Source organism: Bufo gargarizans, unplaced genomic scaffold, assembly GCF_014858855.1.
Source record: "Bufo gargarizans isolate SCDJY-AF-19 unplaced genomic scaffold, ASM1485885v1 fragScaff_scaffold_726_pilon:::fragment_2:::debris, whole genome shotgun sequence".
Lineage (NCBI taxonomy): Eukaryota > Metazoa > Chordata > Amphibia > Anura > Bufonidae > Bufo > Bufo gargarizans.
In genome coordinates, this window is record NW_025334173.1 from 121,342 (window position 1) to 144,254 (window position 22,913).

At 41.1% G+C, this 22,913-nt stretch overlaps 1 protein-coding gene across 1 annotated transcript in view; it reads left to right on the plus strand.

The window, feature by feature from the left end:
- LOC122922801 (probable protein S-acyltransferase 23) overlaps positions 1 to 14,719 on the plus strand; it is a 53,641-nt gene extending 38,922 nt beyond the window's left edge. The window contains exons 4-10 of the mRNA XM_044273537.1: positions 5,390 to 5,452; positions 5,594 to 5,736; positions 6,759 to 6,855; positions 9,725 to 9,877; positions 13,472 to 13,644; positions 13,968 to 14,133; positions 14,492 to 14,719. Of these exons, the coding sequence (XP_044129472.1) occupies positions 5,390 to 5,452; positions 5,594 to 5,736; positions 6,759 to 6,855; positions 9,725 to 9,877; positions 13,472 to 13,644; positions 13,968 to 14,133; positions 14,492 to 14,686 (990 nt within the window). The 3' untranslated portion in view covers positions 14,687 to 14,719. The remainder of the gene's footprint in view (positions 1 to 5,389; positions 5,453 to 5,593; positions 5,737 to 6,758; positions 6,856 to 9,724; positions 9,878 to 13,471; positions 13,645 to 13,967; positions 14,134 to 14,491) is intronic.
- The last annotated feature ends 8,194 nt before the right edge of the window (positions 14,720 to 22,913 follow it).

The following is a 22,913-nucleotide window of genomic DNA, read 5'->3' on the forward strand; positions in this document are numbered from 1 at the left end:
CCATAGTCGGCCTTATCACAGGTGAGGAAGACTCAGAGTACAGACAGGGGACACAGGATTTTGTGGACTGGTGTCAGCGGAACCAGCTGCAGATCAACGTGGGCAAAACCAAGGAGCTGGTGGTGGATTTCCGCAGACACAGGCCCTCTGCTTTGGTTACGGTGAACATACAGGGAACGGACATTGAGGTGGTCGACTCTTATAAGTACCTGGGTGTTCACCTGAACAACAAACTGAACTGGAGGTATAACACTGATGCTCTTTTCAAAAAGGGTCAGAGCAGACTCTATCTGTTGAGGAGACTGAGGTCCTTTGGAGTGCTCCTAAAGACCTTCTTTGACTTAGTGGTGGCATCAGCCATATTCTATGGTGTGCTTTGTTGGGGGAGCAGCTTATCTGTGGCTGAGAGACAGGGATTAGATAAGCTCATTAAGAAGGCCAGCTCTGTCCTAGGTTGTCCCCTTGATCCAGTGCAGGAGGTGGGTGACAGAAGAACTCTAGCAAAATTAACATCATTGATAGACAATGTCTCCCACCCCATGCACGAAGCTGTTGTGGAGCTGGAGAGCTCCTTCAGTGACAGACTGCTGCATCCTAGGTGCACGAAGGAACATTATCGGAGATCCTTCCTCCCAGCAGCGGTTAGGATTTATAACCACCACTGTTCCCAGAAACCCAGTAGTAAATTTCTTAAGTAAATTCTGTGTTATTTAATTTACTAATCACTCTCATTTTGCTCCTGTTGTGAATGTGAATGCTGCTGTTATGCCAAAATTTCCCCACTGAGGGACAATAAAGGGATTTTCTTCTTATTAAGGCTGGCTTTTCATACGCCCGTCTTAATAAGAAACCTCATAGGTGTGCGTTGCAGCAAGGGAGCTGGCGTAGATCTCAGGTTTAATGTGCACCATATTTCTAGTGCACATGTTGGTTAATGTATTGGGCTATAAGTGACTTCAGTCCCAGTGCCGTACATGTTAGGCACCCTGATTGGACAGATTCAGGAGCTGTGCCTGCTCGATTAGCAGCAGGGGTCCAGCTGAGCCCCTGCTGTATACACCATTTGGTGAATACACCTCTTCCGGCGGTCAACACTGACTGTGGCATGCACAGAGTTTGCAGAGGGTATGGGCACCCACCCCCTGCAGTGAAGGGGACTCAATGGCTGGAACGGCAGCCCAATGCCTTACACAGGCATCGGAGCTTGCCTCCTACAGAAGTCTATGAGATCCTGCCCCTAGGCTGGGTCTCATAGGCAGGCTGTCAGTGTATTATAAATGACAGATAATGCATTATAATGCACAATGACAAAAATAAAAAGTAAAAAAATAAGTTTCAAAAAAAGAGTTTTTCAAAATAAAAATAAAAGCTCCAAGTAAAAAAACACCCAAAAGACTGAAAAAAAACAACATACATATTAGATATCACTACGTCCATAAAAACCGGCTCTATATACAATATCAGATGATCCACCCCGTCACCCCGTAACAACCTGCTCTATAAAAATATCCTATCGCCTCTCAGTTGAATGACATAAAAAAAAATTATAATAATAAAAACTGTGCCAAAACAGCTATTTCTTTTTGGTCACTTTGCCCGAAAAAATAGTACCAATAAAAACTTAAACTCTTCCCGCCAAAAAACAAGCGCCTACACAAGACGATCAGCAGAAAAATTAAAAAAAATATGGCTTTCAGAAAATGTAGACACAAACACATGATTATTATTTTTTTAAATGCTTTATTATGTTAAACTGAAACAAAAATATATATATATTTGGTATTGTCACGTGCGTAATGACCTGCTCTATAAAAATAACGCATGATCTATTCTGCCAGTTGAATACTGTAAAAAATAAATAAATAAACTGTGCCAAAACAGCTATTTTTTTGTTACCTTGCCTCACAAAAAGCGTACCAATAATAGTACCAATAAAACTGTCAATTTGTCCTGTATTTTTCAAAATGGGGACACTTTTTGGGAGTTTCCACTGTAGGTGTCCATCAGGGGGTCTTCAAATTTGACATGGCAACTTAAAATTATCCTAGTGAAATCTGCCCTCCAAAAACCATATGGTGGTCTTTCCCTTCTGAGCCCTATGTTGTGCCCATACAGCAGTTTACAACTACATATGGGGTGCTTCTGTAAACTGCAGAATCAGGGTAATAAATATTGAGTTTTGTTTAGATGTTAACCATTTCTTTGTTACAGTAAAACGGGGTTAAAATGGAAAATGTGCAAAAGTGAAATTTTGACATTTCACCTGCATTTTCTTTTAATTCTTGTGGAACAGAAGGGTTAACAAAGTTTGCAAAATCAGTTTTAAATAACTTGAGGGGTGTAGTTTCTAAAATGGTTATGGGTCATTTATGGGTGGTTTCTACTAGGTAAGCCCCACAAAGTAACTTCATAACTGAACTGGTCCTTAAAAAATTGGGTTTTAGAAATGTTCTTAAAAATTTTAAGAATTGTTTAAAAAAATTCTAAGCCTTTTAGCGTTCTACAAAAATAAAATGTAATTTACAAAATCATGCAAACATAGAGCAGACATATGGTAAATGTAAATTATTAACTATTTTATGAGGTTTCACTATCTGCCTTAAAAGCAGAGAAATTCAAAATTTTAAAAATTGTGAATTTGTCCAAATTTTCTGTACATTTTGGATATTTTTCTATAACTAAAAGTAAAACATATCGACTCAAACATGAAGTAAAATGTGTCATGAGAAAACAGGTCAGATGCAAAAATTGGCCTGATTTAAGGTGAAAAGTGGCTTCGTACTGAAGGGGTTAATGTGTATATCAAACATCAGTGGTATACCACTGACTGTGGGTGACACCACAGAAAGATGCCTTATTTTGTTGGTGATAACAGATCCCTCACACAATGAATACTGTCTTCAGTATTGAGTTCTACTGAGCGCTGAAGACCCCTATGTGTAACATATAGAGGGATCTGTAATCACAGAGAAAACAGTCTGTGGTATACCACTGATGTGTGAATACACACATTAAAGTCAATGAATACATGGGCAAGTAGAGCACATGTGCATCATTTATGTATGAAAGAGGCATACCTCAAAATGGTCTGGTTTTAATTTGTAAAACATTTATTTAACATTTCCTTTAAGGCTACTTTCACACTAGCATTCGGGGCTCCGGTTGTGAGTTCCGTTTGAAGGCTCTCACAAGCGGCCCCGAACGGATCCGTCCAGCCCTAATGCATTCTGAGTGGATGCGGATCCGCTCAGAATGCATCAGTCTGGCTCCGTTTGGTATCCACTCCGCTCAGCAGGCGGACACCTGAACGCTGCTTGCAGCGTTCGGATGTCCGCCTGGCCGTGCGGAGGCAAACGGATCCGTCCAGGCTTACAATGTAAGTCAATGGGGACGGATCCGTTTGAAGTTGACGGATCCGTCCCCCATTGACTTTCAATGTAAAGTCAAAACGGAAAATTATTATTATTATTTTTTTGTTCATGGTAATGCAAACGGATCTGTTCTGAACGGATCTAAGCGTTTGCATTATAGGAGCGGATCAGTCTGTGCAGATACCAGACGGATCCGCTCCGAACGCAGGTGTGAAAGTAGCCTAATAATGAAGCAGTATGATATAGATATTGCTGTTCTAATGATTGTATACTTTGTGTAGTGAATAAATGTTAACACTTGAGAAGTTATTTCTTTTGATCGATTTACTAGTACAGGGGTCGGCAAACATTTTTGTGCGGAGTGCCGGAAAAAAAAATCAAAGCTGAAGCGCTTGTTGTGCCGAGCCATACCGGAAAGTAATATATCACAAATATGTGACATAAACCAGGTATTTAATAGCTATGTCCCCAAATTCTCAACAACACTGCCTGACCTGCACGGCCCTAAAGAGGTTTACAACTTTCAGAAAAATAGATAGTAAAGTTTGTCACTGCTCCTTGGAATCCTCCAAATGAACCAGTATACCCCCCCACCACCACCTACTGTACACTTACTGACAGTGGGAAAGAGCAGCCCTTACTCATTTTAAGTGAATGAGGGCTGCCCCCCCACCACTGTCTGACATACATTGGTACCCCATATACTGGTGACCCCCACAGAGCTGCACCAATCACACTTAGATCTCACCCCCTCACACACACAGACTAATCACATTACGACTCACCATCCCCACCGCACCCCCTAAAGTAGTCAGTTAGCTTGTTCCCCATGGCCCCCAGAAATTATTTTCAGGCTCGTCACTCCTTCCCTCAATCCCCCAAAGTAGTCAAAAAGCTGGTTTTCCTTCATAACCAACCTATCCCCCTAGCAATCTTGTTCAGGCTCAAAAACCTCCCCCCCCCCCCCCCCCCCTCAATCTGGTCACCGTGCTGATTCCCCTATCTCCCTAAGCTAACAATCCTGCACCCCAATCTGGTCACATGTTTTTTCCCCGATCTCCCGAAGCTCACCTTCCTACCCCCACTGCAAATCTGGCCATATACTCATTCTCCCATCTTCAAAGCTCACCTCTCCCCCCTTCCCCAATCTGCTGACATGCTCATCTCCCCAAGCCCACTTTCCTGCCCCCAGCCCCCAATCTGGTCACAAACTCATTTAAATACCTCTGGTAGAATTTCTGGCAGTCCTGAGGAGGAGGAGGAGATGCGCACCGGTGAGGTACAGTAGCAGCCAGCCTGTAGGACAGCAGAGTGACACTTTCTGTTATCACTCCTCTGTGGAGCCCGGGCAGGAAGCGTAAGGGGCGGGCCTAGCAGATGCATAGTTTTGACGCATCTGAAGATCTTTATGTTCAGAGGTACAGCGCAGTGGCGGGGCATCCAACAAATGGCAACAAGACTGAAAAGTCTTGCTGTCATTTGGTGACAGCTGGCGTGCCAGCAGAAAGCAGTCTGCATGCCGCCTCTGGCACGCGTGCTGCAGTTGGCCAACCACTGTGCTAGTAAGTACAGACAAAAACGGAGGTTGGTACCATATGTTAAATTCAGTTTTATTTCAGCCATGATGATTTAAATACTCGATGTACGTTCAACAAACTTTGCATAAAAAAGGGTACATGTGAATATAAGAAATTTTGTAATATATCATATGAGAGAAAAATGCCTACCCGCCAAACTAACATTCTCTGCTGAATCCATCTTGAGAGAAAAGTCAGACTGCCATCTCACTGTAGGATCAGATTACATGCTGCCCACAGATGTCTATGGAGAGGGAAGGGGTGAGGAAGAGTGAGCTGCTAGAGAGAGAAAAAGACAATTTTCTCAGATTTAATAAAAAGATATCATAGACATAATAGATATTCATCTGTACTTTTGATTTATACATAGATTGTTAAAAGTAGTGATCATTTAAGTCTATGGTCTTTATTACGAGTACTGTATGTCTTGTTTCTTTGCAGACCCCACTACATCTAGCAGTATTAAGTGGAAATCTCCCTACTGTTCAGCTCTTATGTGAACAAGTAAGTAAAGTCCTATTTTCACACTTTGCATCTATACGTGCAACTTGTGCTATGTATAGTGTCCTTATATTTGTATAATCTTTATAAGTTGTATCAGAACTATTCACTTTTAATAACAGAGGGATTTGTTTTCATTGTTAGGATGGAGTTGACCTGGAAAGTGAAGATAGCAATAGAAACACCCCATTACGCCTAGCCAAGGGACGGAAATCAAAGGAAATAGTTTCTTTTCTACATGGCTCTATTATGAAGTCAAAAAATCTACATACAAAGTTTAACTGGAGGTGGCTGATATTTTCTGTTACATGCTTTAATGTGTTCTTGTCCTGCTGTCAATGAGGCAGGCGTTTTAGGATGGGCTTACATACTTCAGTATTATAAGTAATCCAATTAAGGTCTCATGCACACGGCCGTTGTTCGGCCGTGCCCGTATTGCGGCCCGGCAAACAGTGGGTCCGCAATATGCGGGCACCGGCCGTGTGCACCCCGCATCACGCATGTGGACCCATTCACTTGAATGGGTCCGCAATCCGCAAGGTCGGTGCAAAACGGAGGCACGGAACCCCACAGAAGCACTATGGAGTGGTGCATCCTTGGGGTTTCTGTCCGTGCTATGTACTTTTTTTTTTTTTTGCGGTGCGGACGGATCACAGACCCATTCAAGTTGAATGGGTCTGGATCCGTTGCGGCAGCCGCACAGATAGAGACCGCAAATTGCGGTCCCCAATGCATGGTATGGCCGAACAACACTGTGTGAATGAGCCCTAATTCCAACAGCAATCAACTACAGCAATATAATGTTGGATTTTAAACATGCTAAAAACTATCCATAAAAGAAAAATAGTACGATTGATTATACGACTAATTGTTCTCTAATTTATCCGGTTAACTCATCGCTAGTGCATTAGTGTTTACCTTCAGAATCGGTCCTCGTACATTGATCTCTGTTCAATGGTCATCAGCTTCTCAGACTACTCTGTGCACACTGTGCTTTGGTAGACTGAGACAGTGCCTTTGCTCTTGGCCTGTTCAAGTGCAGAGAGAATGTTTTACGCTACTAAAGTACCGTATATGTGCATAGAGTTGTCTTGGAAGCTGGTGGCCATTTTACAGAAATTAAGAGACTAAGAATCAGAGAAAACAGAAAGATTAAAAAGTATGGCACCAGGTATTTGAACTATGTGTTATGCATTAGTTTCTGTTTGGTTGTAAAATGTATTTATTTATATGTTTTGTGCTTTCTCACATATTTTATGTAATTTAATGGGTTTATTTTGATGAGGGTTTATTTGACTTTTATTTGTAGTTTGTGGCTTCTTGGTCATCCAGGCAAAACGAAAATCCCTATACTATTTTTTTATGGCAATCTATTCATTTGGGGCTACCCGACATACTTTCTTAAGGTAATGTTATTTGTCCTGATTTAATAACCTCTGCAGATTATTTGAAAACAATTTGGTAATTCATAGCGAAACAGAAAATCCTGAAAAATGCACCCATGTGCTATTTGTCCAATGTGTATTAAAGTGACAATGAGCAGTTTATACCTCATATTATAACCATTTTACACCAACAAATAGCCTTGTAGCAATAGTCTACAAAAACAAAAATGTAAAACGTATATCCAAAAACGAGAGGGTCTGTGCAATTTAGATGCATACTTTGGCCATACATATTTCATCATAGATAAATTTGAGATATAAGTCCTATGGGCCGTTAATAACTGTGTCGAATGTTCGCACACATAGCCCAAAAAAGTTGACCACATCCAACTTCACATTTCAACATTTATTAAGAAACACTGCACTAATTTAGAATTTACTTACTTAAAGTGTAACTGTTGCTTAAGTTTTTTTTTTATATCATTTTAGGACAGGGTATTAAGAGTCTGTCTTCAATATTCAGTCCTACTGAGTGCTGAAGACCCCTGTGTGTAACATACAGAGGCTTCCAGCCTGCCTCTTGTCACTGGCTCAGTCCATGACTATGTAAGCCTACTATCACTGCCCATCACCCTGCCTATCTGACTTGTTACATACAGGCATATTCAGCACTCAGTAGAATACTGAAAGGGAACCTGTCATCAACTTTATGCTGCCCATACTAATGGCAGAATAAAGTAGACACGGGTGAGTTGATTTCAGCGGTCTGTCGTTTATAAGATAAAAGTAAGTGGTTGCCGAGAACCAACATCACAATCATTGCAGACTGGGCCTGGAAAAGAGTCACGGCCACCTGAGAAGAGTCATGGTTATTCATGAATTACTGCTCTCCCTGCCCACCTGCTGGCTTGACAGGCTTCTACCTAGTTTTCTCCCTTTTTCTCTGGGAGAGAACTGCCAATCATCAGCAGATGGGTGAGAGTGCAGGACATTATGAGTAACCATGACTCTTTCCAAGTAGATTTGACTCTTTTCCAGCCCTATGCTGCAATGATTATGATGCTGGTTCTCGGCAACCACTGTCACGCCAGACTGGATCTCAGACATACAGATAAACCAACAAACCAGGCTCTAGGCGAGAAGCAGGGGAAGGGTCACCTCCTAGCAAATCCCTGACTTCTCTCCCTGCTCTGCTCAGCCCACATTTAAACCTTGATGGTAGGAATGATGTGTCCTCGTGCCTGGGCTAAAACACCCTAGACTCCCTGAGATGGTGAAAAGGGGAATAGGAGCAGCCTGCTCGCATAGAACCTGGATGGGAGAGATGACACCAACACAACCAAGATAGCAAACAACAAAAACTGAAACCACACTTATCTTTTCTGAGCTGGAATAGACAACCTTACTTTCTTGCTTCCAAGGTCAGAAGGATTTCTATAACCCGCTCAGAGCACTGGGATAGAGTGCTATTTAAACTAATGACCCCACCCAGTGCACCTGAGGGAGGCGGATCCAGCACGGCTCCAAAACAAAACACTAAACACGTGCTGCTATTCTGTCCGACCTCCGCACATAGTCAGAGCAGGGCATGACAACCACTTACTTTTTGCTCATGAGTGACACACCGCTGAAATCAGCATTTCTGTCACTATTTTATGCTGCCCTCAGTGAGTTCAGCATAAAGCTGATGACAGGTTCCCTTGAAGACAGACAATCCTTAGCACCCCTCAGAGCTCTGCTAAGAAAAGGATTTACACCCTGTTTTCTAGTACTATGAAACATCTTTACCTAATAAAGCATGTTACAAAAATATTTAACATCCCTTTTTCTACACAATATCAAAAATAAACCGAAAAGACAGTTTCTCTTTAACTGTTTCTATCCTGGCATGATGCCTCGGTGTCGATTCAATCAGATGCAAACAGCAGAATGTAATTGCTTGCTGATGTCATAGATCGGAACTCCGTAAGATCGCTTCTATTCTTGTGAGATGAGCTGTTACCTTTTCTTTCGTATAATACAGACTCTTAGGGTCCATTCACACGTCCACAATTTCGTTCCACATTTTGCGGAACGGAATTGCGGACCCATTCATTTCTATGGGGCAGCACGATGTGCTGCCCGGATCCGGAATTGCGGATCCGCACTTCCGGGTCCGCAATTCCTATCCCGAAAAAAATAGAACATGTCCTATTCTTGTCCGCAACTGCGGACAAGAAAAGGCATTTTCTATGAGAATGCCGGCGATGTGCGGTCCGCAAAATGCGGAACGCACATCGCCGATGTCCTTATTTTGCAGATCTACAGATGCGTGTATCCACAAAACACACACAGACATGTGAATGGACCCTTAATCGCGGTTTGAAAATTGCAATGAAGCTTCGATCTTTTAATCATTAGAATCGGAGATTCCTTTCGCAGATTACTAATAGTAGCCAGTAAAATCGACCACCAGTTGGTTTTCTTTTGTTTTTTCAGAGAGTAGTTTCATAGATAGCTTTCAATGTTGCATGGCCATGCTTAAAAAAAATCGGACTCTTTATGAATATCCAATCGATCCCAGACGCGTTTCGAAATAGATCCCTATTTCTTCCTCAGTGGGTTTACCACCTCATCTATCCCACTAATACGTGTATGCATGTTTTTATGTGTTTATATTGGTCCTCTGCGTGAACCCTTATGTTTGAGTGCCGGTCCAATCAAAATCAACTTATACTGCTTTTGAAAAAGTGATTCATTTTGGACATTGGCACCTATCCGTGTCTATAGAGAGTGAGCCGTCCCATTACTATTGATTCCTAATAATGTAACATAGGCCATGTGTTTTTGGCGTGTGATCTCTGAGAGTAGCGCTGACAAAATGCTATTTCTTTTGTATCCTTGTGTGTAGATTCTGCCCATCTTACACAGTGCTTTCTGGCAATGGCATATGATGTTCTTGCTCAGCAATGTATTGATGTGGATCTGTTTCTTAAAAGCATCCTTGATGGATCCTGGCTTCCTTCCTCAGAACACTGAAGAGTATCACTATGCTGTCAGGCAGGTACTGTATTATTGGTCTATACCAACAATAAAGATATTAAATTAACCTGACAGTGCGTTGCATGTAAATAATGTATTGATTGGTATTTTATGCTCAGTATACTTTTACAAACTGGGACCTATGGGATTAATTCAAGGTTTACTTGATGTGTTCAATAGATACCTTGCATCCCATGAATTTTCCCCATGTAAAAGTTTTCAGCGTGGGGACATATTAATATACTGATCACTTTGTTATTGTCATGATAAGGCATTTAGTGAATACATAAAAGAACAGTTCTCCATAATTTAAAGGGAATATGTCAAGTCTTAACATATTTTAGGCCCTCGGGGCCAGTGCCAAAACTGCAGGATTTTAGGATTTGTTTTTTGACTGTCAAATGGAAAATCTAAAAAAAAAAAATCACAAAAATTCCCAGCAACTGCTGAAGTGTGTAGCTCTACTTCCATCTAAGGAGTAATTCACAATACAACACATGGTAATTCAATACAAGGCATGGTAAATTAAATGGTACCATTAAAAAATAAAACTTACAAAAAATATATATATATATATATATATATATATATATGCCCTCATATGGCTATATGAATGGAAAATTTAAAAAGTTACAGCTATTGGAGCGTAGGGGGGAAAAAACTAAAATGGGCCCATTACTTAGAGGGAACCCGTGACTGGGATTTTGTGTATAGAGTTGAGGACATGGGCTGCTAGATGGCCGCTAGCACATCCGCAATATCCAGTCCCCATAGCTCTCTGTGCTTTTATTGTGCTAAAAAAACCGATTTGATAGACATGCAAATTAACCTGAGATGAGTCATGTCCCTGCGATGAGTCCAGCGTGAAGGAGCCCAGCACCGCCGCGCATCCTCAGAATCTCCTCCTTGCTCCCCGACGTCAGAAAGCTAGAGCGCCATAATCTTGTGATGCGCGACCTAGTGCATGCGCAGTGTCCTCATAGTGTTCCTTCCCTGTGCTGGCATCAGCCTCAGGGAGCGAACTGCGCATGCGCTAGCTCGCGCATCACAAGATTACGGCGCTCTAGCTTTCTGACGTTGGGGAGTAAGGAGGAGATTCTGAGGATGCGGGGCGGTGCTAGGCTCCTTCACGCTGGACTCATCTCAGGGACAGGACTCATCTCGGGGTAATTTGTATATGTATCAAATCGTTTTTTTTTTACACAATAAAAGCACACAGAGCTATGGGGACTGGGTATTGCGGATGTGCTAGCGGCCATCTAGCAACCCATGTCCTCAGCTCTATACACAAAATCCCGGTGACAGGTTCCCTTTAAAGGGGTTGTCTCACTTCAGCAAATAGCATTTAACATGTAGAGGAAGTTAATACAAGGCACTTACTGATGTATTGTGATTGTCCATATTGCTTCCTTTGCTAGCTAGATTAATTTTTCCATCACATTATACACTGCTCGTTTCCATGGTTATGACCACCCTGCAATCCATTACTGGTGGTCGTGCTTGCATACTATAGGAAAAAACACTAGCCTATGTGTGCATCCACGGTCCCAGCCACCAAATATGCCGGTGCTGTATCCTATAATGTGCAAGCATGACCACCATTGCTGGATTGCAGGATGGTCATAACCATGGAAACGACCAGTATATAATGTGATGGACAAATTAATCCAGCCAGCAAAGAAAGCAATATGGACAATAACATTATATTAGTAAGTGCCTTGTATTAACTTTGTCAACGGGATAAATGCCATTTGCTGAAGTGAGACAACCCCTTTAACCACTTCACATCTGGGCCATTTGCCCCCTTCCTGACCAGGCCTAATTTTGCAAATCTGACATATCTCACTTTATGTGGTAATAACTTTGGAACGCTTTAACTTATCAAAGCCATTCAGAGACTGTTTTCTCATGACACATTGTACTTCATGCTAGCCATAAATTTGAGTCAATATATTAATCCCAAATTTACCAAAAATTTAGAAAAATTAGCAATTTTCAAAATTTTAATTTTTCTGCTTTTAAAACAGAAAGTGATACCTCATAAAATATTTATTACTTAACATTCCCCATATGTCTACTTTATGTTGGCATCATTTTGGAAATGTAATTTTATTTTTTTAGGACGTTAGAAGGCTTAGAAGTTTAGAAGCAATTCTTAAAATGTTTAAGAAAATTGCCAAAACCCACTTTTTAGGGACAAGTTCAGGTCTGAAGTCACTTTGTGGGGCCTACATAGTAGATACCCCTATAAATGACCCCATTGTAGAAACTACACCCCTCTAGTTACTTAAAACCGATTTTACAAACTTTGTTAAGCCTTTAGGCGTTTCACAAGCATTAAAGGAAAATGGAGATCACATGTGGTCGTAAACTGTTGTATGGGCACACGGCAGGGCGCAGAAGAAAAGGAGCGCCACATGGTTTTTAGATGACATGTTCCATTTGAAGCACCCCTGATGCACCCTTACAGTAGAAACTCCCAAGAAGTGACCCCATTTTGGAAACTAGGGGATAAGGTGCCAGTTTTATTGGTACTATTTTTGGGTACATATGATTTTTTGATCATTCATTATAACACTTTATGGGGCAAGGTGACCAAAAAATTGATTGCTTTAGCACAGTTTTTATTTATTTATTTTGACAGCGTTCACCTGAGGGGTTTGGTCAAGTGACATTTTTATAGAGCAGATCGTTATGGACGTGGCGATACCTAATATGTATACTTTTTCTTATTTATTTAAGTTTTACACAATAATAGCATTTTTTAAACAAAAAAATTATGTTTTAATGTGTCCATGTTCTGAGAGCTATATTTTTTTTTATTTTTTGAGCGATTTTCTTATGTAGGGACTCATTTTTTCTGGGATGAGGTGACGGTTTTATTGGTACTATTTTGTGGGACATACGCCTTTTTGATCACTTGGTGTTGCACTTTTTGTGATGTAAAGTGACAAAAATGGCATTTTTTGACACCGTTTTTCTTTTTATTTTATGGTGTTTATCGGACTGGGTTGATCATGTGATATATTTATAGAGCCGACCGTCACGGACGAGGCAATACCAAATATGTATTTTTCCTTTTTTTTTTATGTGATTTTTTTTTTTTTTTTAAACACTTTCTTTTTTTTCTTTTTTATTTACACTTTTCGTCCCCCATAAGGTCATACCGGACCTCTGGGGGACATTTAACTTCACTTTATTTATTTTTCTTTCACTACTATGCCAGCCCCAGTTACAGGAGAAATACGCCCCCCACAGAGGTTGTACAGCACAATACAGCGCTGTGCAGCCTCAGTGCAGGGCTGATCAAGGTCTGTGAAAGACCTCACAGCTCTTGCACTCTCCCGACCCTGGCGATCACATGACCGCCGGGCTGGGACAGGAAGCGCATAGCTGTCACTGACAGCGGGCAACCCGATCTGCAGCTGTACGATTAGCGTGCAGCTGCAGTTTCTGAATGGACATTCAGAGATATAGAACCACCTCCTGGACGTTTTTAGTCTATGGGCGGACGGGAGGTGTTTAAGGGGTTAATTGTAAGTAACAATGTTAGAAATACTGTACATTTCAAACAATTCTTGATTTTTTTTATATGGTTTTAACCGTTTTCTTTTAGGCTATCAATTTTAATGACTGGAAGAATGGTAAAAACCCTCTTAATAGACTTTGCCATACCTGTCATCTCATCAAGCCTCTGCGTTCAAAGCACTGTCGCATGACAAACCGCTGCGTGGCTTATTTCGATCACTACTGTCCTTACGTCTACAATGATGTCGGTCAGCGCAATAGGTTTGGAAGCTCTTTTATTCACCTTATATTGTAAGGCTTGTAGCTGATGAAGTGAAAGCATGAAACTCAGTAAATGTTTAACATCCTACATTGATTTCTCCTCCAGAGTAACGCAGGAAGCACTTATCTTCCATAGCTTAGCTAATGTGTTTTCTTTACATTTTATGTAAGACACCAGCACCCGGGGGAAGACATGTTTGTCCTCTGTTCATCAGAAAAGGATCTGTGGTTTTTAAAGTATATTCAAATAAATTCCAAATGTCAGAAGAAATGGTAATATTTGCTATTAATCTGCCTCTCTATATTTTATATTCCATTCACAGAGCGTACTTTGTCGGATTCCTATTGACCATGTGCATCAGCTGCCTCATTGGCGTCTACATGTGTTGGAGTTGGTTTCAGGTTGAAGGTCGGAGTCTGTTAATTGGATTCGGTTGCCTTTTCCTTACAGTCATTGCTTTTATTTCGGCTATGATGACTGGAATGTGTGTAAGTAGTTGTCTGTTGCCAGATATTATGGCTGATAAGTTAATATCGTCATAAAAATAATTCAAATGAGGACACGTAGCCCTGTTAACTCCTTAGGAAAGTTAGAAACGTAAGTTGATTTGGTGCAGGATTGCTGCTCTTCACAGAGCTAAAGTCAGGAACCCTCTCAGCTGGGGGTGACCTAATATGCAGCACTAGACACTTTCCATAGCTTCCAATTATTTCAGTAGAGCATGACCATGAGCCCTCATGGAAACTCAGGATCAGATATCCTTAGGAGCAGTGGGAGTCCCAGCAGGTCACAGATTGCATCAGGCTGAAAAATAGCCATTTATTAATGTGCATTTCATATTTACAGCTATACATGGCAGCCGTTAACATAACAACAAACGAGAGAATGAATGCAAAGAAGTACGGCTATCTGATGGAGGAGAAAGGAGTGTTTTACAACCCATTTGACAGAGGACTGTTTCGGAACCTCCTTGAGTTTGTCCATTTAATTCCACCTCTTTCTGAAGATAAAATTAGTAAAAAGCAAATTAATGAAATTTAACCATACTTCTGCTAAGGTCTTCTAATATGCACATGATCTTATTTATACCACTATTTATACAGATCTATTTTTATTGTCTTTTTAAAATAAAGTGGATATACACAATGGTATTTATTGTACTGGTTATTGTTTCGTAGTCACAAAGTTCTGGTCCTTTTCACTTTCAGACCCCATTTTCCACACCACAGTTTTTTGGACAACTTGCCAAAATAGTTTTTTAATATAGCAAGACAAAACACAATTTAACCCTTTCTACCCCGGGCCAGTTTTCACCTTCCTGCCCAGGCCATTTTTTGCAAATCCCACATGTGTCACTTTATGTGGTAATAACTTTGGAACACTTTTATTTATCCAAGCCATTCTGAGATTGTTTTCTCGTGTCACATTGTACTTAATGATAGTCATAATTTGAGTCAATATATTTCACCTTTATTTATTAAAAAATCCCAAATTTACAAAAAAAAAATGCGCAATTTAAAAAAAATTCAATTTCTCTGCTTTTAAAACAGAAAGTGATACCTCATAAAATATTTATTACTTAACATTTCCCATATGTCTACTTTATGTCGGCATCATTTTGTAAATGTCATTTAATTTTTTTAGGACGTAAGAAGGCTTAGAATTTTAGAAGATATTCTCTAAATTTTTAAGAACATTTCCAAACCCCACTTTTTAAGGACCATTTCAGGTCTGAAGTCACTTTGTCGGGCTTACATAGTGAAAACCACCCATAAATTACCCCATTGTAGAAACTACACCTCTCAAGCTACTCAAAGCTGATTTTACAAACTTTGTTAACCATTTAGGTGTTCCACAAGAATTAAAGGAAAATGGAGATTAAATTTCAAAATTTCACTTTTTTGGCACATTTTCCATTTTAATCAATTTTTTTCTTTAACACATCGAGATTTAACAGCCAAACAAAACTCAATATTTATTACCCTGATTCTGCGGATTACAGACACACCCCACATGTGGTCATAAACTGATGTAAGGGCACATGGCAGGGCGCAGAAGGAAAGGAACGCAATATGGTTTTTGGAAGGCAAATTTTGCTGGACTGGTTTTTAGATGCCATGTCCCATTTTAAGCCCCCCAAAAAAGTGACCCCATTTTGGAAACTAGGGGATAAGGTGCCAGTTTTATTGGTACTATTTTGGGGTACATATGATTTTTATTTGCTCTATATGACGTTTTTGGTGAGGCCAGGTAACCAAAAAATGGCTGTTTTGGCATCATTTTTATTTTTTGCAACATTCATATGACAGGGTAGGTCATATGCTATTTTTATGGAGCAGGTTGTTACGGACGCAATGATATCAAATATGTCTACTTTCTTTGTTTGTTTCAGTTTTACATAATAAAGCATTTAAAAAAAACATTGGTACCATTTTTTTGATCATTTCATTATTACACTTTATGGGCAAGGTGACCAAAAAATTGGTAATTTTGGCACAGTTTTTATTTATTTATTTATTTTTCCAGCGTTCACCTGAGGGGTTAGGTCATGTGATATTTTTATAGAGCAGATTGTTACGGATGTGGCAATACCTAATATGTATACTTTTTCTTATTTATTTAAGTATTACACAATAATAGCATTTTTGAAACCGAAAAAATGTTTTAGTGTCTCCATAGTGTGAGAGCCATAGCTTTTTTTATTTTTTTAGCAATTGTCTTAGGTAGGGTCTCCTTTTTTGCGGGACGAGGTGACGGTTTGAGGGCTTAGTTTGGGGGCATACACCTTTTTAATCGCTTGGTGTCTCAATTTTTGTGATGTAAGGTGACAAAAATTGCTTTTTTTATACAGTTTTTCTTTTTTCTTTTTTACGGTGTTCATCTGAGGGGTTAGGTCATGTGATATTTTTATAGAGATAGTTGTTATGGACACGGCGATAACTAATATGTCTACTTTTTTTATTATTATTTGACTTTAACAATAATAGCATATTTGAAACAAAAAAATAATATGTTTTAGTGTCTCATGTTCTGAGAGCTATCGTTTTTTTATCGATTTTCCTATGTAGGGGGTAATTTTATGCAGGATGAGGTGACTGTTTTATTGGTATCATTTTGTGGTACATACGCCTTTTTGATCGCTTGGTGTTGCACTTTTTGTGATGTGAGGTGACAAAAATCGTTTTCTTTTATACCATTCCAATTTTTTTTTTTATGGTGTTTATCGAACAGGAGTTAATCATGATATATATTCGTAGAGCTGGTCTTTACCTTTTTTAAAATTTTTATTATAAAATCAGGGGGAAAGGGGCGTTTTTTTCTTTTTTACTTGAAACTTAATTTTTTTATATTAAAACAGTTTTTTACTTTTTTTTACTTAATTTTTTACTTCAACTTTTGGGAAATTCTCAAAAATGTGCCCTGCTGGAGCCTAGAAATTTTTTTATTTTAGGCCACGGGAGTACGGGCCCTAAAAATTAGGCATTCACCGTACAGAAAAGATCCAGTGATTATATGGCTGGAGGTATATTAGACGGTCAAATAAATGTCCAGCTAAATCAATATCAATTTTTATGAGAAAGGATCATAGAGTCGAAAAGTGTCCAGCAGTATTGACCCCTTTAAAACATAACTTTTACTAATTCATGTTATATAAAATAATAGCACTGTGGTGGTTCACCAGTGAAAAATTGTGAAACAGACAAAAAATTAAAAAAAGATAAATTAGACGGTCATTGGATATCAATTTTACTGCAGGCCAGTAAGAATACATGTCAAATACATGTTTAAAAGAACTAAAAATATAAAATTGGATTAAAAACATGGCTAACGAAATCCTCCCTCTTGAATAAACCCCCAATTGATGATAGGTGAAATTCGATAACACGTGGTCGTCACAGGTGTTGAATTCCTCCAAGGCCCCAACAATTCACCGGACAGAAAAGATCAAGTGATTATGTTGCTGGAGGTATATTAGATGGTCATATGCTAACAATTTTACTGCAGGCCAGTGAAGTACAGAGCCCAAACATTAGGCATTCACCGTACAGAAAATAACAAGTGATTATGTGGCTGGCGGTACATTAGGCGGTCACCGTATAACAATTTTACTGTTGGCCAGTTAGATTACATGCCCCCAAAATTATGCATTCATCATACAGAAAAGATCAAGTGATTATGTGGCTGGAGGTATATTAGAATGTTATTGGATATCAATTTTACTGCAGGCCAGTGGAGTACAGGCCCCAAACATTAGGCATTCACTGGACAGAAAAGATCAAGTGATTATGTGGCTGGAGGCATATTAAACGGTCATTGGATAACAATGAGGCTTATCGGTCAAGATCCCCCCTGCTGCGCTGAACTCTACGAGTGACAAGCCAAGAGTTGCATTGCAAATTGTGCCAGCTCTGGTCACAGGTCAAGCCTGCACACCAAGTAGTCCAGAGGTTCCTCGCTTCTCAGAGCGTCCACATCGGCCGTTAACCCGATGTAGTCAGACACCCACTGGAGCATGAAGGCCCCATTTGCATTACATTGGAAGCGGTGGAGCTCCCTGGCTTCTGCTCATCGCCCAGGAGAATGTCATCCTCGGTCTCCTCCCCCCATCCACGGACAACAACAGGGATCCCCGAAAAGTTTAAAGCCTGATCTTCTTGCTCCTCCTCACACCAGGCACCATCCTCCTTTGACTCCTCTTCAGACTCCTGCTGAGTTGTCTCAGATGGAGTAGCCCCCCCCCCCCCTGGGAATTTAGTCAGCATTGCGACTTCCTCATCTGCCAGCTCCTGCTCCTCGACGGCTTGATCAATGACACAACGCAATGCATGCTCAAATCCATATGTAATTGTGCATATATAAACAGGGGAGCAAATCCTGCACTTGTGGCCCATTGCTAATGGCGATCCCCAGCAAAAATGCATACAGTGGAGGATGCCTGAGGCTGACCACAAGTACCACAATTGACAACCTACACAAGATAGCAATTATGTGGATGTGATAATCAATATAACAATACAGGGAGTGCAGAATTATTAGGCAAGTTGTATTTTTGAGGATTAATTTTATTATTGAACAACAACCATGTTCTCAATGAACCCAAAAAACTCATTAATATCAAAGCTGAATATTTTTGGAAGTAGTTTTTAGTTTGTTTTTAGTTTTAGCTATTTTAGGGGGATATCTGTGTGTGCAGGTGACTATTACTGTACATAATTATTAGGCAACTTAACAAAAAACAAATATATACCCATTTCAATTATTTATTTTTACCAGTGAAACCAATATAACATCTCAACATTCACAAATATACATTTCTGACATTCAAAAACAAAACAAATCAGTGACCAATATAGCCACCTTTCTTTGCAAGGACACTCAAAAGCCTGCCATCCATGGATTCTGTCAGTGTTTTGATCTGTTCACCATCAACATTGCATGCAGCAGCAACCACAGCCTCCCAGACACTGTTCAGAGAGGTGTACTGTTCCCTCCTAAATCTCACATTTGATGATGGACCACAGGTTCTCAATGGGGTTCAGATCAGGTGAACAAGGAGGCCATGTCATTAGATTTTCTTCTTTTATACCCTTTTTTTTGCCAGCCACGTTGTGGAGTACTTGGACGCGTGTGATGGAGCATTGTCCTGCATGAAAATCATGTTTTTCTTACCTTGCAGACTTCTTCCTGTACCACTGCTTGAAGAAGGTGTCTTCCAGAAACTGGCAGTAGGACTGGGAGTTGAGCTTGACTCCATCCTCAACCCAAAAAGGCCCCACAAGCTCATCTTTGATGATACCAGCCCAAACCAGTACTCCACCTCCACCTTGCTGGCGTCTGAGTCGGACTGGAGCTCTCTGCCCTTTACCAATCCAGCCATCTGGCCCATCAAGACTCACTCTCATTTCATCAGTCCATAAAACCTTAGAAAAGTCAGTCTTGAGATATTTCTTGGCCCAGTCTTGACGTTTCAGCTTCTGTGTCTTGTTCAGTGGTGGTCGTCTTTCAGCCTTTCTTACCTTGGCCATGTCTCTGAGTATTGCACACCTTGTGCTTTTGGGCACTCCAGTGATGTTGCAGCTCTGAAATATGGCCAAACTGGTGGCAAGTGGCATCTTGGCAGCTGCACGCTTGACTTTTCTCAGTTCATGGGCAGTTATTTTGCGCCTTGGTTTTTCCACACGCTTCTTGCGACCCTGTTGACTATTTTGAATGAAACGCTTGATTGTTCGATGATCACGCTTCAGAAGCTTTGCAATTTTAAGAGTGCTGCATCCCTCTGCAAGATATCTCACTATTTTTGACTTTTCTGAGCCTGTCAAGTCCTTCTTTTGACCCATTTTGCCAAAGGAAAGGAAGTTGCTTAATAATTATGCACACCTGATATAGGGTGTTGATGTCATTAGACCACACCCCTTCTCATTACAGAGATGCACATCACCTAATATGCTTAATTGGTAGTAGGCTTTCGAGCCTATACAGCTTGGAGTAAGACAACATGCATAAAGAGGATGATGTGGTCAAAATACTCATTTGCCTAATAATTCTGCACGTAGTGTATAATAATAGCAAAGACAGGTGCACTCTGCAGACTTACTAAGCCCTCAAACTAATGATAAAATTTAGAGATTAGCCAACATGTCCTACTAGGAGGACATGTCTGAGCCCGAGCACCGTGCCAAGGTTTCTCAAGTAGCTCGGGTCCTAACACTCACCTACCTGAGCCGTATAAGAAATACCAGGAGTCATGGGGCAAATTACAGGAGCGTAAAGGTCCGACTGACAGACAACTCACCAGTTACCTCCAGCATGAAACCATGCTAGCAATGGGAGGAGGGAGGAGTCTGCAAGTCCTACTCAAGACTGGCTGATATGGCCCAGGCCTCGCAGGTGCACCTAAATGTAGCCTGTGGATGGAAAACAGGCTCATTTAAATTGGATTTTATACACCTCTAGGTATCTCTATATGCAAACAAATAAATGAAAAATGGTGTGGTGTTAAACAGGCAGGAAGTGCTCAATCCTATATGCAATTGTGCATATATAAACAGGGAAGCAAATCCTGCACTTGTGGCACGTTGCTAATGGCGATCCCCAGCAAAAATGCATACAGTGGAGAATGGCTGCGGCAGACCACAAGTACCACAATAGACATCCTACACAAGATAGCAATTATGTGGATGTGATAATCAATATAACAATATAATAATAGCAAAGACAGGTGCACTCTGCAGACTTACTAAGCCCTCAAACTGATGATACAATTGACCACGTGTCTGTAGTCAGATGTATCTTGGCACCGACACTGTGTGCCAGAGATACATTCACTTGCTGCTGAACATGGCCATATAGCTCTGGGATGCCCTTCTGGGAGAAATATTTCCTTCCGGGGACCTTCCAATGGCCACAAATTTTCTAAAGGCCTAGTTGGCGGGCCATTGCCATTGGGCAAGAGGGTTATCCGGCATCATCAACTGTTTATGTTCGAACATTTAGGCCAAGGAAGCCTGCCTTTTGCCAGATGAACGCGACCGCGGCACGGTGGAAGGTGGAGTGGAGGACAAATGGGAGAAGAAGAAGAAGAGGCGGAATGTGGAGTGCCGGGAGTGTGTCTTTGTGGGTTCTGACGGTGTTGCTCCCACTGGGCTCGGTGATTGGAGGCCAGGTGCCTTCTTAAGGCGGTCGTCACTAGGTGAGTGTTGGTCTTAACTCAACTTATGCGTTGACAGCAGAGGCTGCAGATGGCAACACTGGTGTCAGCAGCTGACACATTAAAAAAAAGCCTACACTGTGGAGCTATGTGCCGGCATCCTGGGAGCGCCAGATGTGACCATGCATGGTGAATGGCTCGCTCCAGATACATTTTCAGTTTGCTTTTTGCCTCCTGTGCATGCTTCTCCTCCTTTTATCCCCTATCTGCTGCTCTGTCTCTCCCTCTGAACTCCCCTCCTCTTCATCTCTTGTGGGCACCCATGTGACATCAATCGATACATCATCATCATCACCTTCACCACAACTGACATTAGAAATCTCGGAGTAGGCAGCAACAGTGGGGACCTCCATCCTTGGGCTGATCTGGGTGCTGTTGTCAGACCGCTGGGTGGCGGCCGTTGCTACCTCTTACTGATCCGATGCCAAAAATGGCTGCGCATCGGTAAGGTCTGGGAATAGATGGGAAAATAATTCCTCTGACTCAAGTGGAGGGGCTATGGTGGTGGTGGTTTCTTTGGGGGTGCACACAGCAGAGAGTGAGGAGGATGCAGAGTCCGAAGGCTGAGTGAGCAACTCAACCAACTCTGGTGCGTCCTTTGACATAATCGCATGCACCTTCTCCAACTTCCCACTTAGGCTCCGGCCTGGGGCACCTGCCTGACCCCTACCACCCCTGCGGAATGGCCAGCCTATCATTTTCAAAATGACCTTGTGACAAAGTCCCTATAGAAGAGCAGTATTTGTGGAAGCAGGTATATTGCAGGCCTTAATGAATATTTGGTGGAAGGCGGTATATCAATGGAGTCAATGGCAGTCAATGGAGAACATTCAAAACAAGGTCATGTTACCAGTGGGATTCCACAGGGATCTGTACTGGGACCAATTTTGTTTAATATCTTCATAAGTGATATTGCAAAAGGCCTCGATGGTAAGGTTTGTCTTTTTGCTGATGACACAAAGATATGTAACAGGGTTGATGTTCCTGGAGGGAAACGCCAAATGGAAAAGGATTTAGGAAAACTAGAAGAATGGTCAGAACTCTGGCAACTGAAATTTAATGTGGATAAGTGCAAGATAATGCACCTGGGGCGTAAAAACCCAAGGGCAGAATATAGAATATTTGACACAGTCCTGACCTCAGTATCTGAGGAAAGGGATTTAGGAGTAATTATTTCAGAAGACTTAAAGGTGGGAAGACAATGTAATAAAGCAGCACGAAATGCCAGCAGAATGCTTGGCTGTATAGGGAGAGGTATAAGCAGTAGAAAGAGTGAAGTGCTTATGCCGCTGTACAGAACACTGGTGAGACCTCACTTGGAGTATTGTGCGCAGTACTGGAGGCCATATCTCCAGAAGGATATAGATACTCTAGAGAGAGTTCAGAGAAGAGCTACTAAACTGGTCCATGGATTGCAGGATAAAACTTACCAGGAAAGGTTAAAAGACCTTAATATGTATAGCTTGGAAGAAAGAAGAGACCGAGGGGATATGATAGAAACTTTTAAATACATAAAGGGAATCAACTCGGTAAAGGAGGAGAGCATATTTAAAAGAAGAA